General features: G+C 51.9%; 1 protein-coding gene across 1 annotated transcript in view; it reads right to left on the bottom strand.

Moving 5' to 3' along the window:
* rreb1a (ras responsive element binding protein 1a) overlaps positions 1-25,826 on the bottom strand; it is a 144,674-nt gene that overhangs the window by 15,224 nt on the left and 103,624 nt on the right. Inside the window, exons 8-9 of the mRNA XM_078539559.1 lie at positions 9,150-9,339; positions 973-3,754 (exon numbers count right to left, since the gene is read on the bottom strand). Coding sequence (XP_078395685.1) covers positions 973-3,754; positions 9,150-9,339 — 2,972 coding nt within the window. The remainder of the gene's footprint in view (positions 1-972; positions 3,755-9,149; positions 9,340-25,826) is intronic.

The raw sequence follows: 25,826 nt of genomic DNA, 5'->3' as shown, positions 1-25,826 counted from the left end.
CCCGAGTGATGGCGCTGATACCCCCCCGCCCCCACCCCCGTATCAGACTAAGGAGCCGCCAACACCTACGTTCGAGGCCCCAGTATCTCTTTAACCAGGTTTCCCTGGAACCCAGGGATAAAAACAAAAAACTACTGCGGATGCTGGAAATCCAAAACAAAAGCAGAAACAGAAATACCTGGGAAAACTCAGCAGGTCTGGCAGCATCGGCGGAGAAGAAAAGAGTCGACGTTTCGAGTCCTCACGACCCTTCAACAGAACCCGTTCTGTTGAAGGGTTGTGAGGACTCGAAACGTCGACTGTCCTCCTCTCCGCCGATGCTGCCGGACCTGCTGAGTTTTCCCAGGTATTTCTGTTTCTGCTTTTGTTTCCCTGGGACCCAAGGGTTCTTAACGAGCAACCGGGGAAAGGATTCTGCGCAATTTTCGAATTTGTGCCAAATTTTTCAACTTTCTCCACATATCGTTCTTACATTTAATGAATTTTTTTTTTTTGTGTATTTTCATTCATTTGTCCAATCGCCTTTTGCTCTGGCGGTTTGACTTTCGTTTTGTAACATACCCTACGGTGGGAGGAGAGGAGGGAGGGAGAGAGAGCGTCGGAGTTCCGCAGGATTTCGCAACGCAATCGTAGGGTCCCTCAGCCAAAAACAAGGCCCCGAAGAGGAGACGCACTGGGGGCTCGCGACGTTAACTCTGCTTCTCTCTCCACAGGTGCTGCCGGTCCTGCCGAGTCTGGCCTCACACCCTGTACAGAGCGGAGCGAGTCTCGGTGCAGCTGATCAGACCCAAGCGCGAGATCACAGCCTCTCAAGGACAGAAACAGTCCAAATTCTAAAGCAGAGAGGCAAGGCTGAAAACAGTTTCTACCAAACCCCCCCTCCACAAGGCTAGCTATCTGAGTTAGGAAGAATTAAACGCATTTATTATTAAATTATTTATTATTAAACACACGATCGTGCGTCGCGCTTACCTGTGTGGGTTAACATGTGGCGCTGCAACGAACTGGCCCAGGGGAACAGGCGTGGGCAGTAAGGGCAAGTAATTTTTTGCACGGAGTTAGAATAGGAATTCTTCTTCCCCTTCAAGATCTTCAGGTCTCTCCTCTCCTTTTCCTCGGGCGCTTTCTCCTCCTTATTGGGTTCCTCTTTGACGTTGGTGGACAGCAGGAAAGGGCTGAACTTGTTGGTGTCGGTGGTGGCCAACATCTTCTCCACGCTGGCGAATTCCCCGCTGGACTCTGGGTCCAAGCCGCTGCCGCTGCCGCTGGTGATGCTGATGCTGGGCCGAATTCTCTTGTAGCGGATGCCTCGCCTTCTCCCTTTCCTCTTGCCTGGCCCCCCCGCCGCGCCCACCGCAGATTTCTCCGCGGCGCGCGGTGGGGCCAGGGCCTTCGCCGTGCCGTCGGCCCCCGCTGTGGTGGGGGGTGGAGGGGGGGCCTTGGTCGCCAGGGCGGCCCTCGAGCCCTCCGCCTTGTCGGGCGACGGGGTGGTCTTAGCGGCCTCGGCGCCGTCCTGGACGTCCCTCTTCAGGAGGGCCGGGGCGGAGGAGACGGACGAAATGATCTGCGCGATGGACGCCAAGGGCGGGAGCTCCTTCGCGGCCGCGGGCTTGGGCAGGAGCAGCGGAGGAGGCGGCTTGGGCCTCAGGGGGCGCAGCAGGCTGGCGCCGGTAACCACGGCCGAGACGGCGGCGGGGCTCAGGGCGGGGACCGGGCCCGGCAGTTGAGGCGAGTGTTTCGTGCTTGTGTGCCTCTCGGGGTGAGGCTTGGCCTGGAGGGCAGAGGGGCACTGCTGACCGTTGAACGAGCTGCCGTTGACCGCCGGCTGGCTCTCCTCCTTGTTCTCCTTGCCGAGGTTGGTTTTGTCCTTGGGGGGGTTTTTGGGGACCGACAAGTCGATGGGCTCCAGGGGGATGTCAAACGGTGCGATGGGGGAGATGAGCTTCCTGAGCAAGTGGCTCTCCTGGTTGTACGGGTGCAAAGAGACGTTTTTATTCTTTTGAGAAAAGTCCAGAGGCTCGTCCAAGTCCATTGAGAAGATCCCCACGGGCTCCATCTTTAGGGAGCTCTGCGGCAAGGGGCCGTGCAGGAACCCGTTGTGGGGCTCCTTGTAGGGCAGCGGCGAGCCGCCCGCCGAGACGCTCTCCTCGGACAGGGTGGGGGAGGCCGCTCCGTTCTCGCCCACGAGGCAGTCGACCAGGAGGATGTGCTTCTCCATCTCCTTCTCCTCGACGTGCGTGTGCTGCTTGAGGATGTGCCGGATGCAGTTGTTCTTCGTGGAGAAGCCCATGCTGCACTCCCGGCACTCGAAGGGCTTCTTCTGGCAGCTGCTGTGCGTCCTCAGGTGGTGCCGCAGGGCGCGGTAGTACTTGAGGTCCTCGCCGCAGTACTTGCAGACGGTGTCCGGCGAGCAGAAGGAGTCCACCAGCTCGGCGGTGTGGCTCTCCACGTACTCGATGTTCTTCTCGATGTCCTTGCGGGTCATCTTCAGGTGCTTCTTGCGCAGGTGCCGCTCGCAGTTGGCTTTCACCGTGAAGGGGTAGTGGCAGATTTTGCAGATGAACGGCCGCTCCCCGCTGTGCGTGCGGAGGTGACGGATCAGCGCGGCCTTGTCGGCGGCAATGTACGTGCAGATGTTGCACTGGTACGGCGAGATGCCCAGGTGCGAGCGGATGTGAGCTTTCAACACGCCGGAGAAAGCAAACACCTGGTTGCAAAAACGGCACGGGTACAAGACTTTCTTCAATGCGGGGACCTTCTTGCTGGGCGTCCCCGTCCCCGCCATCATGTCTTTGAGGTCCCCGTCCATGATTTCCTGCTTGATGGCCCCGTTCACCTCCATGGGCATCAACGCCTCAATAAGACTGTCCTGCTCCAGCTGAGTCTTCATCTCGATCGGGCTCAGGGGCTCCGTCTTTGGCTGGACAAAGGGCTGCGACCCGTTCAGGGGCCTCAGCTTCAGGTCCTGAGGACTGGACGCCGGGTCAGTGGCCGACGTCACCAGCTTCAGCGGGGGAGGGGGGTGGCTCGGGCTCACGCAGCCGGGCAAAGCCTGCTGGGCGCTCATGAGCAGGGGCGGGGTGGAGGTCACCACGACGGTGCACGGGGCCACCAGGGGCTTTGGCTTGAGCGGGGGCATCTGCCTGTAAATAGACTGCGTCGGGGTGGATGGCGCCTTGGAGAGCGGCGGGAGGCTGATCTGAGAAGGAGCAGAGGAGGCCATTTTCAGGATCTGCTGAATGTCAGCAAACTCGATGGCCGAGTCGCTGGAGATGGGCTTCACCACGATACTGCTGTCCGGCTGGATTATAAAACCTTTCTGGAAGGACTGCAGGGACAAAATCTTGACCTTGTCCTGAATTGGCGAGAGAGAGGACAGGCTAGCTCCCAGCGAAGCCAAGTCTAAGGGGGGTTGATCGTTCACAGTAGCACAGTTGGCCTCTTGAGGTAGTTTCCACGGGGACGTCTCCACCCATATACTGTGGATATCAAACTCGGTGTTGTCCACTCGTCTCGCGGCCTCCGCCTCTTTGGCATGCTGCAGGCCCAGCAACGCCATGAAGGTTTTCTGCTTTAAGTCCACGTCAGGTGGCCGCTGAGGCTCCGGCCTGGGTTGGCCTCCTTCCAGTTGTCCTCTGTGGGTTTCCAGGTGCAGGTTGAGAGCCGCCAGCATGGGGAAGGCTTTGTTGCACATTTCGCAAACAAACCGGTGAAACTTGCTCGTGCATCTCCTCAGGTTCAATTCAGACCAGACCTGCAGACGGGCAAAGAAATGGCAAAAAGATAAATGGAGAGACAACACACGTTCGCACAAAAATACACCAACGTTAGCCACACCCTCATCAAAACCAGGGCTCCTTTGATTTGTTCGCCTAACAAAGGAATCAGGGCATTTTTTTTGGTGCATCTGAATGTTATGCTCAGTCTGCTGAGAGTTGGTGACTCTGCAGCTCTCCCTGCATTAATTATAATAGTCCGATGTGTCAGGAGTATGCACCTTCTGTCCTTTGCACCTCAGCCTCAATCCTTGAGAAGCAGCCTCTACTGCATCAGAGTTATTTTTTTCAGATTGTTCTAGATTTTTCCAGCCCCCCCGCCAACAAGACAGTATTCTTGGGGCTCCTCTGCATGACGCTGTCAATTAGTTACCCAAATTTGTGGCAGCTCTCTTTTGCTCTTTGACCCAGTCCCATTGGAAAATGGAGATTACTCGACTCATGTAGGATGCTGACAGCCATCAGCAGGAGACGTCACCCAATCAGTGTGGACCTAAAACAAACCAATGTCCCTGGGGCAAAGGTTAGTGCCTCACTCACTACAACGTCACTCATCCAGGCATTAGACGCCATCATCGGGATTAAACGGTGCAGTGAGTATTTTAGCATACAAAGAGCACTTTAGTAGACTGAAGGTGACCAAAAAGCACCGTTCTTTGGCCTATTTAGCTCACAATGCAAGGTATGTGCACGTGAAACCAAATAACCAATGTGTCTCCACATACACAAGAATATAATGCTGCGAGCAACACCATCCAGTTCTAACACTCAATCAAGACTTGGTGGGTGGTGTAGCGGTAATGTCATCGGACTAGTAATCCAGAGGCCCAGGCTAACGCTCTGGGGTCATGTCCCACCACAGTAGCTGGTGAAATTTAAATTCAATTAATAAAGTCTGGAATTGAAAGCTATTCTCAGTGACCATGACAACTATTGATTGTTGCAAAAACCTATCTGGTTCACTCACGTCCTTTAGGGAAGGGAATCTGCTGTCCTTACCTGGTCTGGCCTACATGTGACTCCAGACCCACAGCAACGTGTTGCCACTCAGTTCAAGGGCAATTAGGGATGGGCAACAAATGCTGGTCTCGCCAGTGACACCCAAATCCCATCAAAGAATAAACCAAATAAAACAAATTAACCTGCCCTTTTGATGGAGATCCAATATCTTCTTTGCTCTTTCTAACTTGGTTTTATTATTATATAACAATATGCATCCCATCTGCAAACATTCACTCCCTCCATGACCGACACACGGTGGCAGCAGTGTGTACCATCTAGAAGATGCACTGCAGGAACTCACCAGGGCTCCTTCGACAGCACCTTTCAAACTCACAACCACTACCATGTAGAAGTACAAGAGCAGCAGGTAGATGGGAACACCACCATCTGGAAGTTCCCCTCCAAGTCACTCACCATCCTGGCTTGGAAATATATCGCCGTTCCTCCACTGTCGCTGGGTCAAAATCCTGGAACTCCCTCCCCAACAGCACTGTGGGGGGTGTACCTACACCACATGGACTGCAGCGGTTCAAGAAGGCAGCTCAGCACCACCTTCTCAAGGGTAACTAGGGATGGGCAATAAATGCTGGCCTAGCCAGCGCCACCCAAATCCATAAGTGAATTTTTAAAAAAATCATCCTAAAGCAGGATAAGATGGTGGGGAGTCAGCATCCCCAGTTCATCACCCTCCCAGTTTTCTGGCCTTTAAAACCAGCGGGCAGGAAACCCTGAAGTGCCATATTACTGAAGGTGCACAGTCTCTCCTGCCAGGTTCTCCAGTGGCACTCTCCCCATAAGAGTCTCTGCACTGGGAATGCAATCTCGTCAAATATGACCATCTCACTGTTTCTTTGGGTACATTTGTGATGAAATGATTTGGGGGGAAAAAAAAAGTTATGGGAGGGGTGGTGGTTGATGGGCTTTCTACATCAGTAAGAGCCTCATTCATTAACAGGGTCTATTTCAGTGTAGCTACACTATAGTCCAGTTTGCATTTTAAAAAAATGTGATGAGAATGGAACCAAGATCAAGCAGCGGGTAGCCACGACGACCGATCACGGCATTGATCTGTGTTCCGATTTTCGGGTAGAATCCGATTGGACGCCTCGCCCAAAGACGCAAATAGAATCAAGGGACGTAGTTAAGAGCGTGTCTGCCCCAGCGGACAGTAGTGTAGTGGCTGCACCGACCCTCCACACACGGGGCAGTACAAGGTGGGAGGCAGACACTTCCAGGGAAAATTAAAGGGGGTCCTCAACTGGAGCTTCTGAAGAGAATTCCCTGGAAGGTTTTTTGTGGGTTTTCCCACCTTTTAACATATAAGAAACATTCAGCAATTCCATCTGTAGGTTCCACACACACTTTCTTTTATTGGGCGTCACTGACAAGGCCAGCATTTATTGCCCACCCCTAATTGCCCTTGGACTGAGTGGCTTGCCAGGCCAATGCAGGGGGGCATTTAAGAGTCAACCATGTTACTGTGGGTCCAGAGCCACCTATAGGCCAGACCAGGTACAGGCAGGAGATTGTGTTCCCTAAAGGGCATTACTGAACCAGAAGGGGGTTTTATGACAATTGATGACAGTTTCATGGTCACCATCCTAGATTTTATTAATTGAATTTAAATTCCACCAGCTGCCATGGTGGGACTTGAACCGGTGATCACCAGATTAGTGACCCAGTGGACTTTACCACTAAACCACCATCGCCCCCTGCACATACGGACTGAACTTGCACAGTAAGCTCCTTTTTGATTTCCACACTAAACCTGCCTCCTCATTAAGATGCTGCCGGGGGCTCCTCACAAGAGGCCAGCCCCAAATTGGTGAGGTCCCCGTCAGGGTGAGTTCACACTAACAGTTCACCGACTGCATTATAATGAGAGCCCACCACAAAAACCAGACTCTTCTAGCTGACTCCTTGCAGGCACTCCCCCAACAACTCCCCCCCCCCTCAACCTAATAAGTTCACGCACCAATATCACCCCAACCGTACGCCATATCGGAGGCACTGGTTACGTAAGAAAATATTCCAATGAACTGTAATGAGAATTTCCCTATACCCCAACAATTGGTGAGTAAATGGACATTTTTTTTATTCATTCATGGGATGCGAACACCATCAGCAAAGCCAGCATTTATTACCCAGCTTTGGTTGGCCTTGAGAAAGTGGTGGTGAGCCTTCATCTTGAGATCCTGTAGTTCGTCTGGTGCAGGTAGACAGTGCTGTTAGGGAGGGAGTTCCAGGATTTTGACCCAGTGACAGTGAAGGAACGGCGATACTGTTCCAAGTCAGGATGGTGAGTGACTTGGAGGGGAACCTGACAATGATGTGTCTGCTGCCTCTGTCTCCTTTTAGATATGGAGGTTGCGGGTTTGGGAGGTGCTGCTGAAGAAGCTTTAGTAACCTTGCAGATAGTACACACCGCAGCAAAGGTGTGCCAGCTGTGGAGGGAGTGAATGTTTAAGGTGTTCAACGGGTGCCAATCAAGCAGGCTACTTTGTCCTGGATGGTGTCGAGCTTCTTGAGTGTTGTTGGAGCCACACTCATCCAGGCAAGTCGGGGGTATTCCATCACACTCCTGACTTGTACCTTGTAGATGGTGGACAGGCTCAAGAGGTCAGTTATTCGCTACAGAATTCCCAGCCTCTGACCTGCTCTTGTAGCCAAAGTATTTATAAGGCTGGCCCAGTTCAGCTTCTAGTCAATGGTAACCCCCAGGATGTTGGTGGTATTTAATTTGGTGTTGCTATTGAACAATGAGGGGAGAAGGCATCCGTGTGGCACTAATGTTACTTGCCACATCAGTCCAAGCCTGAATGTTGTCCAGGTTATACTGCATGTAGACACAGACTGCTTCAGTATCTGAGGAGTCGAGAATGGTGCTGAACATTGTGCAATCATTAGCGAACATCCCCACTTCTGACCTTACGATGGAGGGAAGATCATTGATGAAGCAGCTGAAGATGGTTGGGCCCAGGACACTACCCTGAGGAACTCCTGCAACGATGTCCCAGGATTGAGATGATTGACCTCAAACAACCACAATCATTTTCCTTTGTGCCAGGTATGACTCCAACCAGTGGAGAGCTTTCCCCCCAATTCCCATTGACTCCAGTTTTGCTAGGGCTCCTTGATGCCACACTTGGTCAAATGCTGCCTTCATGTCAATGGCAGTCACTCCCACCTCACCTCTGGAATTCAGCTTTTTTGTCTATTTTTGGCCCAAGGCTGTAATGAGATCGGGACAAGTGGCCCCGGCAGAACCCAAACCAGACTGAGTGATGTATTACAGAGCGACACCGATGTCTTTGGAGGTATGATATCTGTTGCTGAGGAAGCAAAGCCCGTGAGTAAAGTCAATGGGAATCAGAGGGAAAGCTCTCCACTGGTTGGAGTCATATCTAGCACAAAGGAAGATGGTTGTGGTTGTTGGAGGTCAGTCATCTCAGCCCCAGAATGTCACTGCAGGAGTTCCTCAGGGTAGTGTCTTGACCCAACCATCTTCAGCTGCTTCATCAATAACCTTCCTTCCATCATAAGGTAAGAAGTGGGGACGATCGCAGGAGTTCTTAAAGTAATGTCCTCGGCCCAACCAGGGCCATGTGTTGTCCACAGTTGGCTCTTGCCAGTTTTGATCTGGGTAGGGAGATGTTGGGACAGGACTCAGCTTCTATTTGCTATCAATCTCTGACCGGAAAGCATGGGCAAGGCGAGGACAAGATGAGGTTTAGCTCCGAGTTCCTGGCATCCCTCAATGAGGGCTACATGTTGGTGAGTCCGAGGGTTGTTACGAATCCAATGAACCTCAACACCCATGTGCTGTCGTTAGGAAGGAGAAATGGGGGGATTTGGAAGAAGGGGAAAAAAATTGGGAGGAGTGGAGGCAAATGGTAAAGTACAGTTATTACCACAAATTATTACGTGGGCGGAAATCTTATGGCCCAGTCACGGTGGGGGTGGGGCCAGAAAACGCGGCGAGTCCATTGACTTCGGCGGGACCGTAAAATCCCGGCCCGCGAGTCAGCGAGGGACAGGACACTAATTTATCTTCCCCAAATATAGTCAATAGCAATTCTTCAATAAATGCAAAATAGTGCGGACGCTGGAAATCTGAAATAAAAACAGAAAGTGCCGGAAAAGCCCTGCCGGCCCGGCCCAGCGTCTGTCAGGGGGCGGGGGGGGGGGAGGGGCAGAGTCCGCACGGCTCTTCTTCAGGGCTTCGCGCTCCTTCTGAAGAAGAGTCGCCGCGTCCAACTCGAAACGCCAGCTCTGCTCCTCCCTCCGACAGGCGGCGCTGCTGGGCCGGGACCGGCCCCGAGCTCTCCCGGCGCTTTTGTGTTTTTATTAGCAATTCTTCGGCTGGTTTACCTGAGAAATAAGAGGGAATTTCCGGCAGGAGAAGTCGATGAATCCAAGGTCATGGAAGCCCACAGGGATGGTGGGATTGTTCTGGATATAAGGCTTTCCTGAAACGTCTGTTGGAAGCTGCTTGTGGATTATGGTGTTATGGCGTAGCAAACCGCGGTGTGTCTTAAAGGAGATACAGCAGAGGTTACACCTGGGCGGGAAAGATCAATGGGGTACACGGTCAGTGTGTGTACAGAAACATGGTTCCAAGTAACTGCTGCCCACACCTTCGGTTGGCGCTCGGGAGCCAAACATCTTGTGTACAACAGTGAATGTGCAACGTATCTTTTAAAAAAAAAGAGAATGGCAATATAGCAAAAGGTCCTGCCGCTCCCACCACCCCCCCGCCCCCATCTAATTGTGATGATGTTTTAACCGAGGCTTATAATGCATGTAGCTTTGGTGAACTGTCAGTTACCCTGGGTTAGATCTGTTTGCAACCCTTGACCCATAAGGTGAGCTTCTGACCACATATCCACGCCATCACTAAGACCACCTACTTCCACCTCCGTAACATCACCCGACTTTACCCCTGTCTCAGCTCATCGACTGCTGGAGCCCTCACTCTTGCCTTCGTTACCTCCAGACTTGACTATCCCGGTGTGAACCTGGTTGGTCTCCCACATTCTACCCTCTGTAAACTCGAGGTTATACAAAACTCCACTGCCCAGTGGCTCAAGCCTGCACCAAGTCCCCGTTCACCAATACTCACTGTGATCGCTGACCCACACTGGCTCCCGGTCAAGCAACGTCTTGGGGCTTGGTCAAAAATGTGGATTTTAAGGAGTGTCTTGAAGGAGGAAAGAGAGGTAGAGAGGGGGAGAGGTTTAGGGACGGAATTCCAGAGCTTGGGGTCGCGTCACCTGAAGGAATGGCTAGCAATGGTGGACAATTAAATTCAGGGTTGTTCAAGAGACCAGAATGAGTGGAGCGCAGATACCTTGGGAGGGCTTTGGGGCTGGAGGAGATAGGGAGGGAGGGGTGGGGGCCGAGGCCATGGAGGGATTTGTCAACAAGGGTGAGAATTTTAAAATCAAGATGTTGTTTAGACTGGGAGCCAGTGTGGGTCAGCGAGCACAGGGGTTTGGGGGAATAGGACTTGGTGTGAGTTAAGACACGGGCAGCAGAGTCATAAGGTCACAAGCTTTCTGCTGTAACATTTGGAATAAGTCAAGACCCACAGTGCAACCTTATAAAATCAGCGCTCCTGTGCAGCAAAGTTCATGACTTTCCCTTGATGTCGACAGGGAGTTATTTTGGGGCGGGAGTTGAGGAGGAGGGGGGGTGTCTGGCAGACATCGTAGCTTGCAAATCTTGCTGACTGTTAAAGGCAAGTGGAATTGGAGGCCAGTCTCCTGGCCACGCCACGGGCTGCTTCCTTACAATTCAGGATATTTCTCGCACTTTGCAAGGCAGTCGGAGAGCAGGGGTAGGGGGGAGACTGCAGACAGGATCACACCATGTCACTTTACACACACCATAAGCAATAGAAACCACTGATTATCACCCTTGGGGAGGCTGTTCGGGGGTGGGGGGGGTGGGGACAAAGACTAACATCAAGCAGAGAACAGGCATCACGACAACAAAAGCCCACTTGGCGGACGTCAGGTGTTGAAGCTTAACAAGACTGTGAACCACGGGTAATGTTTCTGTCAATACTCAAAGCTCAAGCTGCTGCTGCCCTCACTTCAGCCCACAGCAGCCAACAACAACTTGTATTTATAAAGGTGCCTTTAACATAGCAAAACGTCCCCAAAACGTTTCACAGGAGCGTTAATAAACAAAAGCCGCATCAGGGGATATTAGGTCAGGTGACTGGAAGCTTGGTCAAAGCAGTAGGTTTTAAGGAGTGACTTAAAGGAGAAAAGAGAGGAGAGGAGGAGCGGTGTAGGGAGGAGAGACGGAGAGGTGTAGGGAGGAGAGGTGGAGAGGTGTAGGGAGGAGAGGTGGAGAGGTGGAGCGGTGTAGGGAGGAGAGGTGGAGCGGTGTAGGGAGGAGAGGTGGAGCGGTGTAGGGAGGAGAGGTGGAGCGGTGTAGGGAGGAGAGGTGGAGCGGTGTAGGGAGGAGAGGTGGAGCGGTGTAGGGAGGAGAGGTGGAGCGGTGTAGGAAGGAGAGGTGGAGCGGTGTAGGGAGGAGAGGTGGAGCGGTGTAGGGAGGAGAGGTGGAGCGGTGTAGGGAGGAGAGGTGGAGTTTTGTAGGGAGGAGAGGTGAAGCGGTATAGGGAGGAGAGACGGAGCGGTGTAGGGAGGAGAGGTGGAGCGGTGTAGGGAGGAGAGGTGGAGCGGTGTAGGAAGGAGAGGTGGAGCGGTGTAGGGAGGAGAGGTGGAGCGGTGTAGGGAGGAGAGGTGGAGCGGTATAGGGAGGAGAGGTGGAGTTTTGTAGGGAGGAGAGGTGAAGCGGTATAGGGAGGAGAGACGGAGCGGTGTAGGGAGGAGAGGTGGAGTGGTGTAGGGAGGAGAGACGGAGCAGTGTAGGGAGGAGAGGTGGAGCGGTGTAGGGAGGAGAGGTGGAGCGGTGTAGGGAGGAGAGGTGGAGCGGTGTAGGGAGGAGAGGTGGAGCGGTGTAGGGAGGAGAGGTGGAGCGGTGTAGGGAGGAGAGGTAGAGAGGGGGAGCGGTGTAGGGAGGAGAGGTGGAGAGGGGGAGCGGTGTAGGGAGGGGTTCCAGAGTTTGGGGCTCAGACAGCTGAAGGCGTGGCCATCAATGGTGGGGTGATTAAAGTGGGGGATGCTCAGGAGGCCAGAGTGAGAGATGCGCAGACAGGTTGTGGGACCGGAAGAGATTCCAGAGAGAGGGAGCTGGATTTTTTTTGGGGGGGGAAGGTTCCCACCACCTCCCCCACCCTCCCCTGCCGAAGTTTCAGGACAAGCTCTGTTTAACAGCTCCCGGCCAGGGAGGTAGTCCCGCCTCCGAGAGCTGCTGGCCAATCAAATGGCTGACAGCTCTCCAGCCCCAGCAGTGCCACTGGTGGCCACTCCTGGGACTGCAACAGTCCAGAAGAAGGCTGGAGTATGGATTGAAGGGAAGTCTGGGCTCTGGCAGGTCTCAGGGAAGGGGCAACGGGTTGGAAGGCCGAGGTGGACAGGGTGAGGGCTGGGGGGGAGGGGGGAGGGGAAGAAATGCAGGGGTGGGAAGATCTTGAGGGGGCCTCTGATGGACACTGGGGTCCATAATGGTGGCCACCCCTCTCCTTTGACCAGCCAGCAGATCATCAGTATTTCCACAGCACATTCTCAAAGGCCACAGTGAGTCCGCATTGTGGGTACAAAGTAAACAGCCAACTTGTGTGCACCCTGACCCTTAAAAATATAAGGGTAAGTTTGGCAAGGCTCCATCTCCAGACCAAGGTCCAGCTGGCTGGGAGTGCAGATGCCTGTAGGCACATTTTACAATGCAAAGCTTTCTACGTTAACTTCAGGCCGGTTATCCCCAGCCTTCGCAAGCCTCTTCACATCTGTGAATCCTATGCACATTCTCCATTTGCCTTCCCCAAAGGCATCGCTCGACAGTATAAACCAGGGGACACAGTCAGAAAAGCCTGGCCTGTTAAGAATTGGCCTCTTAAAGGTGGGTAACATCACGTGGAGTTCACTCCATGGGGAAAGGACACAGTCTCAGGCTCTTACGCCACAGAACGCGGAGGGGATGGAATTCATCTAAAACCCTCAGGGTGTAAGCACCAGAGAATGTTTGACATGATATGTAAATGTTCATTGTGGAACATAACCTGTAATTCTAAGTAAAGTCAGACACTCCCCGAGTGCTACTTGCTGTATTGAAAGAACATACAAACGGATTAGGAGCAGGAGTAGGCCATTCGGCCCCTCAAGCCTGCTCCACCGTTCAATAAGACCACGGCTAATCTTAATGTAACCTCAGCTCCACACTCCCGCCTACCCCCCCGATATCCTTCCACCCCTTTGCTTATCGAGAATCTATCTACCTCCGCCTTAAAAATATGAAAAAGACTCCGCCTCCTTCCGGATTGCACGCCTGTGTGGCCGTGAATGGGAAGGTTTGGAACAAGATGCAAGAGCGGGTTTGGATTGGGCTGGTTCCCTCTAAGTCTGCCGTGGCAGGGAAGCCTCCTCTGGCATGGGGTGGGGGGCGCTGGTGGCCAAGTGGTGGGGGCCCATGGGGCGCGGCTGCCTTTCAGGGAGGGTCACCCTGGAATGCCGAAACAGGACCATCCCACCCTTCCACCCACCTCATGCAGCAGCGCTCTGTCTATCAGCCTTCCAATGGCGTTAGGTGCTGTCTCGCTCCATTATTTGGCCCACAGGCCCCAATGCCTTGCGCCCCCCCCATGTTGAGTTTCCTTTATTGCCTGGCGCTTCTTCCTCTATTCCACCCCCACCCCCCTCCCCTTGCCCGCACACACACAGCCTTGGCACCCTGGGTAAATATTTCAAATCGATTTTGCGCTTTTACAAAAAGACGGAAGCTATTTTTGCCCTCGATTGTGTAAATGGCCACATCCCTTTGAATGTTGGCTGCAAAGCAGGTGATCCAGGCTTCCCATTAGGTAAGTTGAAAAGCCAAAACTGTGCTGGGTCCAGAATTGGGGATGGTTTTTTTTTATGGTGGGGGGGAGGTGGGCGTTGGTTGCTAATGATTCAGATAAGCTGCCCCGCAGTAGGCGTGCTGCCTGCTCTTGTCTAGTTTTCAGGCATCAACAAAAGCCGCTGAAGGCAATCGGGCCTACTCATCTCAGGCACGTCATGGAGCCTGTCTTACTGCTTAGCTGGGTGAAGTCTAACCGCCAATCCTTTCCCTGCTTGGCTAACCTTATTCGCGGGTGCCTTATCTCCCTGCATAATGAAAGTTTAAAAATAAATCATTCACATTTTCTGCTGGAAATTTTAAAAAAAAAACAACCACTTTCGCACGGCGATGTGAATTGATGCAAACGTGTTAACAGCCGGGATTGTCTCAAACTTGGAAACGGGGTCATGCAATGAGCCAGCATCCCTGAACCATCAGCGACCCACTATCAGAGCATCGGTCGCGGCTTTGCAGGGGGGCAGATTTCTAAGTGACACCCAATGTCCGACAGTAAAAGCTCCCTTTCCGTATCCACCGCTTGTTGACACAGGCGACCACATCCCGGGCACGAGCAGCCAAATGAGATTAAACCATTGTGAAAGCATCCACCATAAGGACGCAGGGCTTTTTTTTTAAATATATCAGTTCCAGGTACTAAACTCACAAGCCACTCCCAAAAGCTTAGGCTAAATGTGCAAACCGAGCTCAAGGACAACAGGGGTCATTGCAAATCCAATCATGCTGCTGGGGGGACTGAGTTACAGAGGGGAGTCTCTCCGCACCAGATTTGGACGTGTCAGCCTCAGTCTCTTTCAACACCCTTTTTATCAACACCTTTTCTCTCATGTCATCCCGAGTGTAAAAGTGAGTCACGTTTTCATGGCTGATGCACTTTCTTCAAACCAACAGCAATGAATTAGGTCAAACGGTTTACATCTTATCGTGTCAGGAGATGCTGTCACAGTGATTTGTGCCTCACTCCATAATCCTCAAGTTCCCATTTTCCTTAATCCTGTCAATCTTTTTTTGTGATTCAAATTGCGTTGTCAGTGATAACTGAACCTCCAGAAATTAATTTAAAAAAAAACACATTTAAACAATCAAACCTAATTAATGCAGACCTTGGTGTCTATGCAATCTATAATACCCACGCCCCCCCCACCCCAACTTAAAGATCTGCACATCACCATTGCTGTTCCTCACTCTGAGCAAGGTCAGCACGTGCAATACTCGAGCGATTGGGCTTCAGAGACATGTGGGGAACAATAGAGGAATCTGGTGTGGGAATTCTGGCTCAGTTCTCTCTTCAGTGCCTGGGGGATACTCAAAACAGCAACAATTTTTAACATTTTTATAACCCCTTTAAGGTAATAAAATGCCCCAATTGTCAAAGAAAGTTTGGCATCGGGCAAAGGCTAGTAGGGCAGGTGACCAAAAACTTGGTCCAAAAGTTAGGCTTTAAGGAGTGTCGGAAAGGAGGAAATAGAAAGAAGGAAATAGAGAGAGAGAGAGCGAGAGAGAGACGAAGGGGTGTAAGGAGGGAATTCCAGAGCTTGAGGCCTCAGCAGCTGAACATACTGCCTCCAGTGATGGTGGAGTGGTTAAAATCGAGGATGCACAAGAGGCCAGGATCGGAGGAGCGCGGTTATCTTGGAGGACTGTAGGGGGTCTGGAGAAGATTACAGAAATAGGGAGGGATGAGGGACGTGGAAGGATTTGAAAAGGATAAGAATTTTAAAACTGAGGCATTGCCAGCTCATCCCCCACAACTATACTGTCAGACTGATTCAGCACAGACCCAGGACTGAGACTGGATGTTTCCTAAATTCTACATTATTGCGCAGTGATCCATCAAGGGCAGCTCTAACTCCTCTGCTCGCACAGCGATCCTGAACAGACACCTTGTTTGAACAGCAGTCAGGAGTGTAAACAGCCAGTTTTCAATTCAGCTCAGCTCCACTCAGTCCTACATTTTTCTGCATATACTCCACCCCCTAATTCCCACTGCGACATCCCGATTACAGCAATCAAAACAGCTGCAATAATCTCTTCCAGTTGCTGCAGGTTTGAACACAGCACTCACTGGGCCTTCAGCCTAACTGCTGCTGCTGTCTCACTAACTCCAGTCATCTCATTTCAACCTCTTCCTCCCCCCGCCCCCCCTTTCAGTGAAGCAGTTAAACAGGTTCCAGAACTTGCAGCAAAACTCATGGTTCACTTGACTGGAGTTCGTTTTTGTAAAGACTTTAACACTCAAGAAGCTCGACACCATCCAGGACAAAGCAGCCAGCTTGATTTTTTTCTATTATTCATTCATGGAATGTGGGCATCGCTGGCTAAGCCAGCATTTATTGCCCATCCCTAGTTGCCCTTGAGAAGGTGGTGGTGAGCTGTCTTCTTGAACCGCTGCAGTCCCTGTAGTGTAGGTACACCCACAGTGCTGTTAGGGAGGGAGTTCCAGGATTTTGACCCAGCGACAGTGAAGGAACGGCCGATATACTTCCAAGTCAGGATGTTGAGTGACTTGGAGGGGAACTTCCAGTTGGTGGTGTTCCCATCTATCTGCTGCCCTTGTCCTTCTAGATGGTAGTGGTTGTGGGTTTGGAAAGTGCTGTCTAAGGAGCCTTGGTGAATTCCTGCAGTGCATCTTGTAGATGGTATACACTGCTGTCACTGTGCGTCAGTCGGGGAGGGAATGAATGTTTGTGGATGTGATGCCAATCAAGCAGGCTGCTTTGTCCTGGATGGAATCAAGCAGGCTGCTTTGTCCTGGATGGTATCAAGCTTCTTGAGTTTTGTGGGAGCTGCACTTATCCAGGCAACTGGGGAGTATTCCATCATGCTCCTGACTTGTGCCTTGTAGATGGTGGACAGGCTTTGGGGAGTCAGGAGATGAGTTACTCCTCACAGGATTCCTAGCCTCTGACCTGCTCTTGTAGCCAATGTATTTCTGTGGCACCCCATCCACAAACACTCACTCCCTCCACCACCGACACACAGTAGCAGCAGTGTGTACCATCTACAAGATGCATTAGAAACATAGAAACTAGGAGCAGGAGTAAGCCATTCGGCCTTTCGAGCCTGCTCCGCCATTCATTATGATCATGGCTGATCATCCAACTCAATAGCCTGCTCCCGCTTTCTCCCCATACCCTTTGATCCCTTTCGCCCCAATAGAAATTGACTTGACGTCATTGCGGGTACTCACCAAGGCTCCTTAGGCAGCACCTTCCAAACCCACGACCATCACCATCTAGAAGGACAAGGGCAGCAGATAGATGGGAACACCACCAGCTGGAAGTTCCCCTCCCAAGCAACTCACCATCCTGACTTGCAAATATATCACCGTTCCTTCACTGTCGCTGGGTCACAATCCTGAAACTCCTTCCCTAACAGCACCGTGGGTGTACCTACACCACTTGGACCCAGCAGTTCAAGGCGGCAGCTCACCAGCACCTTCTCAAGGGCAATTAGGGATGGGCAATAAATGTTGGCATAACCAGCGACGCCCACGTCCTGTGAGTGAATAAAAAAGGGCAGAGACCCCTGTGTGGCCAGGACAGCGGTCAATCCCAATGGCATTGCTGCATGTTTAGTACCCATGATAAGCAGACAACTCGGATAACGGAATGCATCACAACGCCCTGGGAAGGGGCAAACAATGGCCCACAAAAATGGCCGCCTTGACATCATTTGACCACCTGGCTTGGCTCTGTAACAGGTAGGTCACCGTGGCATCTTTCCGTCCACTGGAATGCCAGGGATGCCCTTGCAGGAAGAAGCACAGGTCCCTCTGTAGATTTCACACCCGGCAAGTTCAGATTGCAGCTTGCCTCCCTAACGCCTCGCCCCACCCCGACCCCACTCTCCAGCCTTCACAATGACCGCACTGTCAGCAGCAGATGCCCGCTCCCAGGGCTGAGCCTTGACAGAGCTCGCAGACTCTTCCTCCAACACTTTCCAAATCGCCTTTCACATACGCGCACGCACACATGACCAAGGACGCCATAAATGGTCAGCCTCCAGCTCTCCATTTCTCTGAACCATTTAAGAAATGGCCACAAATGGGACTCCCAGTGAAAATTCAACCACAATTTCATGTGCTCAGCGTTTTAAATTCTGACTGAAGTACAATAACACGGCACCGATTTTTAAAGCAAACTCTTAACTTGTGTGAGACCACTCCTGTGGCAACTGTGGCCCAATCCCTCCCCAGGGCAGGCAGGGAGGTGGGGGAGGTCTTAATTGAAATTCTTAACCCACGGTTAGCAACTTGTGCAACCCACCCCTCGCCACAAAATTTCTCCCTCTCCTGAAGCAGAGCTGCCGGACTATTCGACAACAAGTGGCATCACTGCCCAGCCCCATCTTGCCCCTCTCGACAACTACTACTGCCTGCATTGATATAGCACCTTCAACATCGAGAAACACCCAAAGGCACTTTGCGACAATGATAATCAAGCACTGCATCCTGTAAGGAGACGGTTGATCCAATAGGAAGGTTTTACGAGGGCCTGAAAGGAGCAGAGAGAGGGGGGCAGGGAGGTTTAGGGAGGGAATTCCAAAGTTTAGGACTCAGGCAGCTGAGACCCAGCCACCAATGGTGGAGGGATTAAAATCGGGGGGGGGTGCGCAAGAGGCCAGGATTGGAGGAGCGTAGATGTCTCGGTGGGTCGTGGGGCTGGGAGAGATTCGAGATTTGGCGGGGGGTGGTGGGGGGTCTATGGAGGGATTTGAAAACAAGGGTAGGAACTTTAAAACCAAGTTGTTGTTGAACTGGAAGTCAATGTCCACTTCCCAACAGATGTCACGAGGCTGGGATTTTTCCCTTTGCTTGACCCCAGCCGCCCCGCCTCATCGTGTGAGAGCCGTGATCAGGTACCTCAGCGCGTTCTGCAGGTCAACCCGAGGTTTCTTGTGGCATGCCTGGTCCCGATTTGCAGCAACGAACCCTAAGTAACGCCAAGCGGCTCTACCTTCTCTTGCGGCAGGGCATGGGTTTCCAAACTGTTGTACCCTGGGAGGGGAGCCTCCAGTGGTCCTCAAGGCCATCAGAGGCCTGCCCATCTTATCAAGATTTCCCAGTTTTAAGCATTCCCAATTTTAACCGCTCCACCATGGGTGGCCACGCCTTTAGCTGCCTAGGCCCGAGGCTCAGGAATTCCCTCCCTAAATCTCTCTCCCTCTCTTTCCTTCTTTAAGGCCCTCTATAAAACCTCCCTCTTTGTCCGGCCTTTTCATCAGCCACCCTAACATCTCCCCTTTGGCTCAGTAACAAAATTCTCCCAGTTCTCATAGCTCTCCTACAAAGCACCGTTGAGACACACTATGATGTTGGAGGTGCTATATAGATGCGGGTTGTTGTTTGCGTTTGAACGTTTCCCTATTTGTTACTTGCGTAGCTTTATATATGAACAGACCACATTTTCGACAACGATAGCGTGGTTTCTTTTCGCTTTTAACATCCTTCAGAATTGGGAATGTTGGGTGGCGGGGGTGGGGTTCTTCACACAGAGAAGCTTGACTGTCATGGCTGTCAAGAGGCTGCCCACACCTCACAGCTCCCGACGAACGAGACGAGCGTTTGGGGCCGCGCGAGGAGTCGCTGGGGCTGAGTTTACGTTCCCGGGTCCCGACCCTTGGGGTCGGAATGAATTCCGGGTTGGGAACCGATGAATGCCGGCGGCGGGACACAAAGGCTGATCTTGAAGGAGGCAGCCGTCGCTTAACCGGCTGCCTCCTGTCCAATTAAAGTCAGCGGGGCGGTCTCCCAAGTCTGGAAGGCCAACAGGAGGCAGACTGACAGCCCTCCACAGTCAAAGGTAGGAGCTCCTGAAGTATGTAGGGTGGGCACAGGGCCCCTCCAATCCTGGTCACCAGTTATAAATCAGCTATAGAGAGAGGTGGTGACATAATGATAAGTGACTAGAGGACCAGCCTAATGCTCTGGGGCCATGGGTTCAAATCCCACCATGGCAGCTGGTGGAATTTAAATACAATTAATAAATCGGGATTATAAAGCTAGTCTGAGTAATGGTGACCATGAAAACTACCATCGATTGTCATAAAACCCCATCTGGTTCACTCATGTCCTAGAGGGAAGGAAATCTGCCGTCCTTACCTGGTCTGGCCTATATGTGCCTCCAGACCCACAGCAATGTGGTTGACTCTTAACTGCCCTCTGAAATAGCCTAGCAAGCCACTCAGTTCAAGGGCGATTAGGGATGGGCAACAAATGCTGGCCTTGCCAGTGACACCTACAGCGCATGAAAGAATAAAAAAAAATAAGAGGGTTGGGAGAGTTAAAGGAGAAAGCCCCATAGTGATGGGTAGAGCCATGGTTACGGAGTTTAGGAGTGTTGCCCTCCAAGTAGAATGGGGACCCCAGCTCCAATATCTACTCATCCCACCACTGGGAGGCCAGCACAGTCTGCATCACAGACGAGCTGCTAATGACAGATACGCCGTGCGCCAAATTGCAAATCTGGCCGGGGATGGGAAAGGGCCCTGGATCAAGCCCTTGAGGGGCTTACAGTGGTTGCCCACCATGTCCGGACAAGTGGCACCCAGATCCTCCTCTGAAACCGTGTCGGAAAGCCCGCACACCGCTCAGGAATGCAAAATCTGTCAAATGAAAATTCAGCCCACGTTTTGTCAGAACTTCTGTTTCGTCGCCCAGAGTTCCATCCTGCCTTAAATGTCAACGTTTCAGCTGCTGCCCTTCCTCCCCCCAACCACACACTCACCACACAAACGTATTCACAGACACGTACGCACACACACAGACACGCTCACACACAGACGCACACACACACATGCACAGACGCACTGACGCACTCACGCACTGACGCACAGGCGCGCACTCACGCACAGACGCACAGACGCACTCACGCACAGACGCACTCACGCACAGACGCACACACACATGCACAGACGCACTGACACACTCACGCACAGACGCACACTCACGCACAGACGCACACTCACGCACAGACGCACACTCACGCACAGACGCACTCACGCACAGACGCACTCACGCACAGACGCACTCGCGCACTCACGCACTGACGCGCACTCACGCACAGACGCACTCACGCACAGACGCACTCACGCACAGACGCACTCACGCACAGACGCACTCACAACCGGCTGCTTCTCCTGGGTTCTGTTTTCACTTGGACCGAACCCAGAACTTCTGAGCGCTTCTGGTTTCAAACATAATACTAATTTGCCGCTAGGAGGAGTGTGGGAGAGGCTCCAAAACACCTGCCTTCTCATTCCCCGCCTCCCACTGGATCTAAGATTCTGTCCGACTCCTCCACAATTACAACAGCCAAGGTCCAAAATTCAACACACAAGGAGTGAGAATTACAAATCGGCATTGTACCACTTGGTACGCTGTGCCGGGATACTCCTCACCCCTTGGACTTGCTCACCGCTCAAACAGAATTTTGCAGCATTTCCACGAGAACTATTTACTGCATCCTGTCAGCTTCTCTCCTCCAAGCCCCTGGCTACATCCACCTCAGGATTCATGTCAAAATTCACAACGTAGAAAGTAAACCGCAAGCCAGTTCTGAATGCTGATGGTGTTAAAATCCAGTCTGTACAGGCAAAGAAAGGGCCTTTGTCTCACCGCAGTCTCCATACACGTGCATTACTGATCTATATACATCCTGTTGAAATGCATGCAAATCAGAACAAACTCGTTCCCTCCATTTACTGCATCTAAACATTTTCTATGCTTCAATAACCTTGCAGGGCTATGAGGAAAGGGCAGGGGAGTGGGACTATCTAAATTCCTCTTGCAGAGAGCCAGCACAGACTTGGTGGGCTGAATGGACTCCTGTTCTGTAACTATTCTATGATTAGATGGAATAGCATTCCTGCTGCACAAGTGCCAGGCAATGATGATCTCCAACATCCCCCCTTGACAATCAAGGGCATTACCATCGCTGAATCCCCCACTATCAACATCATGGGGGTTACCATTGACCAGAAACTGAACCAGACTAGCCATAGAAATACTGTGCCTACAAGAGCAGGTCAGAGGCTAGGAATCCCACAGCGAGTAACTCACCCCCTGACTCCCCAAAGCCTGTCCACCATCTACAAGGCACAAGTCAGGAGTGTGATGGAATACTCCCCACTTGCCTGGATGAGTGCAGCTCCCACAACACTCAAGAAGCTCAACACCATCCAGGACAAAGCAGCCGCTTGATTGGCACCCCATCCACAAACATTCACCCCCTCCACCACCAGCACAGAGTAGCAGCAGTGTGTACCATTTACAAAATGCACTGCAGCAACTCACCAAGGCTCCTTCAACACCTTCCAAACCTGTGACCTCTACCATCTAGAAGGACAAGGACCTAGATGCATGGGAGCACCACCTCCTGCAAGTTCCTCTCTAAGTCATGCACCATCCTGACTTGGAAATATATCGCCATTCTTCACTGTCACTGGGTCAAAATCCTGGAACCACGTGGACTGCAGAAGTTCAAGAAACCCCTTCACCCACTATCACGAGTGACTGCCTGAAACTTCTGAAATCAGCAACTCCGAGATGTCGGGACTTGCAGACACAACCCAATTTTCCAATCATGTGGTCGGACCGCCAATCCACAGAGCCAACGTCACCCCAGAGAGAAACTCCTCTTAGATCAGCACCACCTCTCTCGTTCCAACACCTCGGAGTGTGAAGGCATCAGCGTCGCCCCCATCAATGTCGGAACAGGTCCCATTACCACCCACAGGCTGTACGAAACTTAAAAGCAGAGGAAACTGAGGCTTCAGAGGAGGCAAGTCCAATGTGGCAAGAAGACTGGATCCTAAAGCTTTTGTGGCAAAGTGCTTGAGGTCACCAAGCATTTGGCCAGTTTCAAATTTGCCCCAGCTCCGAGTTTGCCACTAAAATTGGATAGTTTCCCCAGCTTTACTTTTTTAAAAACAAGAATTGATTCTTCCTTAAAGATCTCAGAGCGAGCGACAGAACCTACCATGGAAAAGAGCTCGCTAACCAGAACCAGGCAGGACGTGATCTTAACAGCATCGCGGGAAGAGGCTGTCACAGCCCATGGTGTTCTCAAGTCCGACGCAGACATCGCTACGGTTACTGATAATTTTCTAAATGATGCTGCGGCCTACTGAGCAAAGTGGTTTGAAAAGTATTGGAGCAGGTCCCACCTTCCCAGGGTACAGTAGTAGCCCTCAGATGCTGACTGTCCATCACCACACCTCGGCTCAAAAACTTCCATCTCACCGCGTTTGTGCCAATACCGCTTTCCTCCACTTCAGACATCCTCCCAAGGATTTTAAAACTGCGCTCTGTTTACCTCACCCTTTGTCTTCCACAGGTTTGATTAAAAGTTTTGGGTGCGCCGCCGTGGGTGGGCATCAAATGGAGTTTAAGCCCGTCACCGTCACTGGGAGTATGGGAATAACAGGCTGATGATTCCTGGGGTGAATGGGGTTTGCCTTAGGAGGAGAGAGTTGAGCATGTTGGGCCTACACTTGGAATTTAGGAGAATGAAAGGTGACCTCCTTGCAACCTATAGGGCGGAATTTTATGGCCTTGTCGTGGTGGGGGGTGGGGCTGTAGAATGTGGCGAGCCATTCCATTGGTGAGACCATAAAATCCCACCGGCCTAAAATCCCGCCCATAAAATTCTGGGGAGGCGGGGGTGGTTTTGAGAGGGTCAATGCTAAGTGAGAACATTTCCCCTTGCGGAGCTGCCTAGAATTAAGGGGCACAGTTTCAGAATAAGGGGGTCTCCCTTTTAAGACGGTGATGAGAATCTTCTTTTCTTTAGAGGGGCGTGTGGATCTTTGGAATTCTCTTCCCCAGAGAGCAGTGGAGGCTGGCGTCACTGAATATATTCGAGGCTGAGTTGGACAGGTTTCGGACGATAGGGGATTGGGGAGTAATGGGGAACAGGCAGGAAAAGTGGAGCTGAGGCCAAGTTCAGATCAGCCATGATCTTATTGAATGGCGGAGCAGGCTTGAGGGGCCGAATGGCCTACTCCTGCTCCTATTTCTTAGGTCTTTATGTGATAAAAGTGAGGGGAAAGGATGGCTCCCATAGGCAGGATCAAACCAGTGCTGACAGTGAAACAGGGACAACTCTCCTTCGACCAGAGATTGTGGGATGGTGTGGAATTAGACTACCAGGGGAACAAAATAGGGTAGATAGAGAGAAGCTATTTCCATTGGCTGGAGAGTCTAGGGCTTTGTGGCAGAGCCTAAAAATTAGCGTCAGACCTTTCCGAAATGAAATTAGGAAACACTACACACAAGTACAAATTTGGAGTTCCCTTCTGCAAATGACAACTGACACCAAATCAATTGTTAATTTTAAAGCTGAGACTGATAAGATTTTTGTTAACCAAACTATTATGGGCCAAACCTAGGTATACGTGGAATGAGGCTGCAGGTCAGCCGTGATCTCATTGGGTGACGCAGGAACTGGCTCGAGGGGCTAACTGGCCCCCTCCTGTTCCTAACGGTGAGTTTAGAGTGGGGTGGGGAGGAGGTAAAGAAGGGGGCCTCACAAAATGGTGAAGCATTAACTGGACTTTTACAAGTGAAACCTCAAAGTGCTGTGAACACAGAGAGAGGTGAAGTGCCTGCTGTCTAAGCTTATGATTCACACCAGTTGGATCATTTAGCCACGCGGAAGGACCGAGTGGGGCAGGGGGGAGGCGCGTTCCCTCAGTCACTGCACCTGCCAGCAACCGGTTAACAAGCGAGACTTGGTCAAGGGACAGCAACAGGTCACAGGCCCTCCCATCTTGGGTGGGGTATGACATCGGCTTCTGGGGGACTTGTCAAGAGGTGGTAAAAAGAGCCGAAAATAATTTAACCGTCTGCTGACAGGAGGAGAAAACAATTTGCCCTCGCTTCCCTTTTCTGTTTTTCCTTCTTGTAGGACCACCCACAGGAGACAGCTGAGGTGCTAACAAATGGGGAACTTTGAGTTTTAATTGAAAAGAATAAAACGATTAAACGTGAGCTCAGTTGCAGCTCGATTGAGTTTGAGTTTCTGATCCCTGCGACACAGAATGGCCGGTGGGGTTTAGCTGGGGAAAGGTGGGGGCAGGTCGGGGAGAGGCGTTTACGCCCATAAATGGAGATGTTATTTTGGGAAAATCAAGAGGGAAATATCAGAGCTGAGGGTTACCTCACACCAGGATCAGCCACGGACAAATACTGCGGCTCGGTCCTTAAGCTGCGCCCTGCCAAGAAACACAACTTTAACGTTTCTGGCGACTGGTCAGAATCAGGATGCCATAGAACCCAAACATCCATTTGGAGTTGGGATCCTCAAGTCGCCACCCACACCGTGCCAAGAATGGTCACATGACAATAGATTTTTTTTGTAGGATCGGCGAATCAGTGGCCAGTAAGGCGCGCTCACCGTCCAATGAAGGATGGTGGGCTGGCTCCCAAGGCTGGAGGGCCAATCAGGGCCCATCGGCAATGACACATTGCCCCCCCCCCACCCCACTGTCTCACGTCCACCTCCCCCCTCCCCCCACCACCCCCACCCCCACCAACCCGGCCTTTTTCAAAATGGCTCCAGGAAATTCCGGGCCCATCCGCCTCAAGTACTTCCCCCATCGGGCCTGGAAAATCTGGCCCATTGGGTCACGTGTCCGGGTTGGAGAAGTGGAAAAGAATCGCCTGAGGGGTGGCCTGATGGAGATCGCGAAAATTATGAAAGGGTTTGATCGGGTAGACATGGAAAATGTTTCCGCTTATGGGGAAATCAAAGCTAGCAGTCATAGCTATAAGATAGTCAGCTGTGGCTGAGTTGGTGTCGCTCACGTCTCTGAGTCAGAAAGTCATGGATTCAAGTCTCACTTGAGAACAAAAATCAAGACCGATACTCCAGTGCAGTGCTGAGGGAGTGCCGCACTGTCAGAGGTGCCGTCTTTTGGATACGACGTTAAATCAAGGCCTCGTCTGCACTCTCAGATGGATGTAAAAGATCCCAAGGCACTACCTCCAAGGAGAGCAGGGGAGGTTCGGGGAGACAGTGGCATAGTAGTAATGTCACTGGACTAGTAGCCCAGAGGACCAGTTATGGCCTGGGG

This window comes from Cetorhinus maximus, chromosome 3 (assembly GCF_964194155.1).
Source record: "Cetorhinus maximus chromosome 3, sCetMax3.hap1.1, whole genome shotgun sequence".
Lineage (NCBI taxonomy): Eukaryota > Metazoa > Chordata > Chondrichthyes > Lamniformes > Cetorhinidae > Cetorhinus > Cetorhinus maximus.
The sequence above is the reverse complement of the archived record's forward strand: the minus strand, read 5'-3'. Positions and strand labels throughout refer to the sequence as shown.